This window comes from Hippoglossus hippoglossus, chromosome 4 (assembly GCF_009819705.1).
Source record: "Hippoglossus hippoglossus isolate fHipHip1 chromosome 4, fHipHip1.pri, whole genome shotgun sequence".
Taxonomy (NCBI): Eukaryota; Metazoa; Chordata; class Actinopteri; order Pleuronectiformes; family Pleuronectidae; genus Hippoglossus; species Hippoglossus hippoglossus.
In genome coordinates, this window is record NC_047154.1 from 28,115,141 (window position 1) to 28,122,337 (window position 7,197).

Below are 7,197 nucleotides of genomic sequence, written 5' to 3' on the forward strand. Positions count from 1 at the left end.
ACCAAGCAAGGCCTTTGGGAAGGGGATGGGATATGGCACTCATGCCAGCACATATCTGCATCCACCTGGTGGAAGGGACTTTGTGGATCTGAGGCCCTTGCACCTGTAGCCTCCATCATCCTCCAAATCCCACCAACATCAGCCGCCTCTGAGCGCAGCTGCTCACTGTTTGGGCACACGCACACAAAGGCTCACAACAGGCTCACCAATGCAAGGGTAGAAAAACTGGTGGCCACCCGGCAAACCTAAGGCTCTTTGAGCCTGACACAGAGCCATCCTCTACAAGGTTGGACAGTGACACCGAAGACGAGTCAGATGTCGAGGAAGTGGACGTTGATGAGCTCCAGGAAGAAAGAGTCCTGAAAGGATTCTGAGGAAAAACGCTAAAACCAGAGGCTTGAGAAGCTCGACTAAATGCTTTCATTTTACATTTAGAATGGGACTTTTTTTGGGGGGGGGGGGGGGCATAGGGAATACATTTATTTTATTCAACATTCATGTTTTTTGTTGTTCAATGAAAGAATCCATTAAAGTTCTACTCACAAATGGATTAAGTAAAAAATTTAATTTGAAAAATGTGTATTTGAAATGTTTGCATGCATGTCTGCTTATGACAAAACAAAATGTTTATATTTATGTCTGTATATGACAAGGTAAATACAGTTAGTATAAATTACCCACAAAATTTCCAGTTAATTCCCGTTAATTCCCGTATATTCCCATATATTCCCAGAAAACTCCCAGAATCCACCTCTCTCTGTGGTCACACCTGATTTAATGATTTAACTTTATATCAAATATCAGAACATCCTCGAGTTCTCGAATCTTCATCGTCGTCATTCAGCGAAACTCAGCTGTTTCCTCCTCTCGTCTCAGGTGATTCTTCCAGAGCAGCAGGTGGACTCCAACTCCCAGAATGCCTGAGCAGAGTAACGACTACCAGGTGGTGGTGTTTGGAGCCGGTGGCGTGGGGAAGAGCTCGCTGGTCCTTCGATTTGTTAAAGGCACCTTCAGAGACACCTACATTCCCACTGTGGAGGACACGTACAGACAGGTAGCTCATTCAGTCTCTTCTGATTAATGTGTTCTTCTCTTGCTGTGGTTCAAACCTGTTGATTTATTGATGGATTGTTCTCAGGTAATCAGCTGTGATAAGAGCGTCTGCACGCTGCAGATCACCGACACAACAGGAAGTCATCAGTTTCCCGCCATGCAGCGCCTGTCCATTTCCAAAGGCCACGCCTTCATCCTGGTGTACGCCATCACCAGCCGCCAATCACTGGAGGAGCTGAAACCGATCTACCAGCAGGTGTGGTCCTGCAGCTCTTTTACTTTGAGTTGATTTCCTCTGACGTTAGCGTCGCTCGTCTTTATTCAGGCGACGTGTCTCCACTGACGAGGCGACGAAACGCTGACGTCAGATCGTTCCAGAGACTTTAACTCCCGACTGTCTTAACTCTGTGTCTCTCCAGGTTGTGGCCATCAAGGGCAGCGTGGAGTCCATTCCCATCATGCTGGTGGGCAACAAGAGCGATGAGACGGCCCAGCGAGAGGTGGAGACAAAGCAGGGCGAGGCTCAGGCCGCCGCCTGGAAGTGTGCCTTCATGGAGACGTCGGCCAAGATGAACTCCAACGTGAAGGAACTGTTCCAGGAGCTGCTGACGCTGGAGAAGAAGAGGGACATGAGTCTGAGCATCGACGGAAAACGGTCGGGGAAACAGAAGCGAGCTGACAAGCTGAAGGGGAAGTGCAGCGTCATGTAGAGCGGACGGCAGAGGCCTCGCTAGAACCACGTGGACACGGCAGGAGACTCACCCCAACAGCTCTTCTTCTTCTTCTTCTTCTTCTTCTTCTTCTTCTTCTTCTTCTTCGTTGGTGTCTGAGCACTGAAGCCCAGAGGAACAAAATGATGAGAACCAAACTGGAACATTTCTGCCGGGGCCCTTGGGCCCCTCGTGGCCCTGACCTGTGATTGTGGCCCCAAAATATTGTTTTACATGTTGAGCTCCTGCCACTAACGACTGTAATAAAGGAACATTCCACCTGAATGTAACTCACTTAAACTAACATCTAAACATCTAAGTCCTGTTTGACGGGAGGGGAGGGGGTGTTTGTTTTGTCCTGATCGGTCAATAAATCAATAATCAATAATCAATAATCAATAATCAATAAATCAACGTGTTGATCCAACAGCAGATGTCAAACAGCTGCAAACTGAGCAGCTGCTGAGGCCCGTCATCCACCAGGGGGCCGTCAGCCACCAGGGGGCCCGTCACCCACCAGTGGGCCCGTCATCCACCAGGGGGCCGTCAGCCACCAGGGGGCCCGTCACCCACCAGGGGGCCCGTCACCCACCAGGGGCCCCGTCACCCACCAGGGGGCCGTCAGCCACCAGGGGCCCGTCACCCACCAGGGGGCCCGTCAGCCACCAGGGGCCCGTCAGCCACCAGGGGGCCCGTCAGCCACCAGGGGCCCCGTCACCCACCAGGGGGCCCGTCACCCACCAGTGGGCCCGTCACCCACCAGGGGCCCCGTCAGCCACCAGGGGGCCCGTCACCCACCAGTGGGCCCGTCACCCACCAGGGGCCCCGTCAGCCACCAGGGGGCCCGTCACCCACCAGTGGGCCCGTCAGCCACCAGGGGCCCGTCACCCACCAGGGGCCCCATCAGCCACCAGGGGGCCCGTCACCCACCAGGGGGCCCGTCAGCCACCAGGGGCCCCGTCACCCACCAGGGGCCCGTCACCCACCAGTGGGCCCGTCAGCCACCAGGGGGCCCGTCAGCCACCAGGGGGCCCGTCACCCACCAGGGGGCCGTCAGCCACCAGTGGGCCCGTCATCCACCAGGGGGCCCGTCACCCACCAGGGGGCCGTCAGCCACCAGGGGGCCCGTCACCCACCAGGGGCCCGTCACCCACCAGTGGGCCCCGTCACCCACCAGGGGGCCCGTCACCCACCAGGGGGCCCGTCAGCCACCAGGGGGCCCCGTCACCCACCAGTGGGCCCCGTCACCCACCAGGGGCCCCGTCACCCACCAGGGGCCCGTCACCCACCAGGGGGCCCGTCACCCACCAGGGGGCATGGGACACACAACATTAATTTATATAATTCCTATGAGACAGGGATTTAAAAAGCTGCTGGTATGAATCTGTCACTGTGGCCCCTGCTCTGGGCCCTCACACGTATCAGGGGCCGACTGCAGACACACGTGTTTTCTTCCATGTATCTTTATCTTTGATCCCTTTCATGTCTCTAAATCAAACTCGGACTCCATCAGGCTTCACGTGCAGTGTGTGCCCCCTGGTGGCAGATGGAAGTGTGACTTTAATTTGAATTGATTGTCTTGAGTTTTCATATCGATGATGAATGCAGCCATTAGAAAGATGAACAGATAAGTGAGGAAACAGTGAAACGATCCTTTATCCGACTCCATTAACGACAGGATGTTCCTTCCTGTCGTCATTAGACCAACGCCCACGTACGACTGTTCGTCCTCCACAGACTCACGAGGAGACGGAGACGTGTTGCTCGGGAAACTTCACGTTCACCTTGTTTCCATCGTCCAACCAGAACCAAAAACATGTCAGCATCTGTTTTTTACAAACCAATAAGAAACAAAGCTGCAGATTCCACTCAATGATTATTAAATTATATTATCATTAAATTAAAATACATGTTATTGGATTTCTTCGGTCTAATCGTCATTGATCTTCTGACTGAAATTAGGTTTGAATTGTTCTTTTAAATTCCTCTTCATGTGATTCAGGAGTCAAACCACTTGAATAAACCTCTTTAGATACAATCCATAAACATATGAATCTGGATCCTGTTTATACAGGAAGCCTTAATCTGAGGAAACACTTCTACTGCCACCTAGTGGTGAATGAGTGTCTTTGCAGTTCACTGTAACATACTTCAAATCAGTTTCCACTTGTACAACACTAAAATATATCATGTCCAAAGAGCTGCTGCGCCCCCTGCAGGCTGAAGAAACTACGTCCTCTTCCTCAGATGTCTTCAAGTGTCCACAAGCCCCGACGTTCAAACTCAACTGGAAACGACGTCATTTCCAGTTTGAAGTCTTAAAATACATTCAGCTCCATAAAGACAGAAAAGAATGAACCTGTGTGTAGTCAGGAGTTCAAACAACCTACAGATTAATAACTTTATTTTAGTCATTATAAAAATGACAAAATGAACAAAGATTAAAATGTGCAGTAAAGTTTGTGACTGATCAAACATCTGTGTGAGTTGATCTTCTCTTTAACAACAGGTTCACTAATAGAAGTTAGTCACAGTAAATAGAGTTACTTTACAAATCCCACCCGGCCCCCGTCTGTCCCCTGTCCCCTGTCCTCTGTCCCCTGTCCTCTGTCCCCTGACCCAGAGAGCAAAGGTTCAAAGACTCTTCTTCATGAGACAGAAAGGTTCGAACAAGTGGTGGGAGGTGGGATCTACAGACTCCTTCACCTCCATCACCTCCTTCACCTCCATCACCTCCTTCACCTCCATCACCTCCATCACCTCCTTCACCTCCATCACCTCCTTCACCTCCATCGCCTCCATCACCTCCTTCACCTCCATCACCTCCTTCACCTCCATCACCTCCATCACCTCCTTCACCTCCATCACCTCCTTCACCTCCATCGCCTCCATCACCTCCTTCACCTCCATCACCTCCTTCACCCCCATCACCTCCATCACCTCAATCACCTCCATCACGTCCTTCACCTCCTTCACCTCCTTCACCTCCTTCACCTCCATCACCTCCTTCACCTCCATCGCCTCCATCACCTCCTTCACCTCCATCACCTCCATCACATCCTTCACCTCCATCGCCTCCATCACCTCCTTCACCTCCATCACCTCCATCACATCCTTCACCTCCATCACCTCCATCACCTCCTTCACCCCCATCACCTCCATCACCTCAATCACCTCCATCACGTCCTTCACCTCCTTCACCTCCATCACCTCCATCACGTCATTCACCTCCTTCACCTCCATCACCTCCATCACATCCTTCACCTCCATCACCTCCATCACCTCCTTCACCTCATCACCTCAATCACCTCCATCACCTCCATCACCTCATCACCTCAATCACCTCCATCACCTCCATCACCTCCATCACCTCATCACCTCCATCACCTCATCACCTCCATCACCTCCATCACCTCATCACCTCCATCACCTCCATCACCTCCATCACCTCATCACCTCCATCACCTCCATCACCTCATCACCTCCATCACCTCATCACCTCCATCACCTCCATCACCTCCATCACCTCATCACCTCCATCACCTCCATCACCTCCATCACCTCCATCACGTCCTTCACCTCCATCACCTCCATCACCTCCATCACATCATCACCTCCATCACCTCCATCACCTCCATCACGTCCATCACCTCCATCACCTCCATCACGTCCTTCACCTCCTTCACCTCCTTCACCTCCATCACCTCCATCACCTCCATCACCTCCATCACATCATCACGTCCATCACCTCCATCACCTCCATCACGTCCTTCACCTCCTTCACCTCCTTCACCTCCATCACCTCCTTCACCTCATCACCTCAATCACCTCCATCACCTCCATCACCTCATCACCTCATCACCTCCATCACCTCCATCACCTCCATCACCTCCATCACCTCATCACCTCCATCACCTCATCACCTCCATCACCTCCATCACCTCATCACCTCCATCACCTCCATCACCTCCATCACCTCATCACCTCATCACCTCCATCACCTCCATCACCTCATCACCTCCATCACCTCCATCACCTCCATCACCTCATCACCTCCATCACCTCCATCACCTCATCACCTCCATCACCTCCATCACCTCCATCACGTCCATCACGTCCTTCACCTCCTTCACCTCCATCACCTCCATCACCTCCATCACCTCATCACGTCCATCACCTCCATCACCTCCATCACGTCCTTCACCTCCTTCACCTCCTTCACCTCCATCACCTCCATCACCTCCTTCACCTCATCACCTCAATCACCTCCATCACCTCCATCACCTCATCACCTCATCACCTCAATCACCTCCATCACCTCCATCACCTCATCACCTCCATCACCTCATCACCTCCATCACCTCCATCACCTCCATCACCTCATCACCTCCATCACCTCCATCACCTCATCACCTCCATCACCTCCATCACCTCATCACCTCATCACCTCCATCACCTCCATCACCTCCATCACGTCCATCACGTCCTTCACCTCCATCACCTCCATCACCTCCATCACCTCATCACGTCTATCACCTCCATCACCTCCATCACCTCCATCACCTCTATCACCTCCATCACGTCCATCACCTCCATCACCTCATCACCTCCATCACCTCCATCACGTCCATCACCTCCATCACCTCCATCACCTCATCACGTCCATCACCTCCATCACCTCCATCACGTCCATCACCTCCATCACCTCATCACCTCCATCACCTCCATCACCTCCATCACGTCCATCACCTCCATCACCTCATCACCTCCATCACCTCCATCACCTCCATCACGTCCATCACGTCCTTCACCTCCTTCACCTCCATCACCTCCATCACCTCATCACGTCTATCACCTCCATCACCTCCATCACCTCCATCACCTCATCACCTCATCACCTCCATCACCTCCATCACCTCCATCACGTCCATCACGTCCTTCACCTCCTTCACCTCCATCACCTCCATCACCTCCATCACCTCATCACGTCTATCACCTCCATCACCTCCATCACCTCCATCACCTCATCACCTCATCACCTCATCACCTCATCACCTCCATCACCTCATCACGTCCATCACGTCCTTCACCTCCTTCACCTCCATCACCTCCATCACCTCCATCACCTCATCACGTCTATCACCTCCATCACCTCCATCACCTCCATCACCTCATCACCTCCATCACCTCCATCACCTCATCACCTCCATCACCTCCATCACCTCCATCACCTCATCACCTCCATCACCTCCATCACCTCATCACCTCCATCACCTCCATCACCTCCATCACGTCCATCACGTCCTTCACCTCCTTCACCTCCATCACCTCCATCACCTCCATCACCTCATCACCTCCATCACCTCCATCACGTCCATCACGTCCTTCACCTCCTTCACCTCCATCACCTCCATCACCTCCATCACCTCATCAC

At 52.5% G+C, this 7,197-nt stretch overlaps 2 protein-coding genes across 4 annotated transcripts in view; both read left to right on the forward strand.

Annotated features, from left to right (window-relative positions):
* Window positions 1-2,148, forward strand: part of diras1a (DIRAS family, GTP-binding RAS-like 1a) — a 9,669-nt gene extending 7,521 nt beyond the window's left edge. For 2 of the 3 annotated variants that reach the window (XM_034584271.1, XM_034584269.1), the window contains exons 2-4: window positions 877-1,054; window positions 1,139-1,309; window positions 1,473-2,148. In XM_034584271.1, the coding sequence (XP_034440162.1) occupies window positions 917-1,054; window positions 1,139-1,309; window positions 1,473-1,763 (600 nt within the window). In that variant the 5' untranslated portion in view covers window positions 877-916 and the 3' untranslated portion in view covers window positions 1,764-2,148. The remainder of the gene's footprint in view (window positions 1-876; window positions 1,055-1,138; window positions 1,310-1,472) is intronic. The other variant, XM_034584270.1, reaches the window with a different exon arrangement.
* LOC117760603 (basic proline-rich protein-like) lies at window positions 1,907-3,129 on the forward strand. The gene is made up of 3 exons (XM_034583728.1): window positions 1,907-1,955; window positions 2,247-2,506; window positions 2,584-3,129. The coding sequence occupies exons 1-3, from the start codon at window positions 1,907-1,909 to the stop codon at window positions 3,127-3,129; spliced, it is 855 nt and encodes a 284-aa protein (XP_034439619.1).
* Window positions 3,130-7,197: the final 4,068 nt, after the last annotated feature.

Coding starts and splice junctions, on each gene's coding strand:
- LOC117760603 (XM_034583728.1), top strand. CDS start 1,907: ATGATGAGAACCAAACTGGAACATTTCTGCCGGGGCCCTTGGGCCCCT. Junction 1,956..2,246: donor CCGGGGCCCTTGGGCCCCTC/GTGGCCCTGACC, acceptor GTCATCCACCAG/GGGGCCGTCAGCCACCAGGG. Junction 2,507..2,583: donor AGGGGGCCCGTCACCCACCA/GTGGGCCCGTCA, acceptor GTCACCCACCAG/GGGCCCCGTCAGCCACCAGG.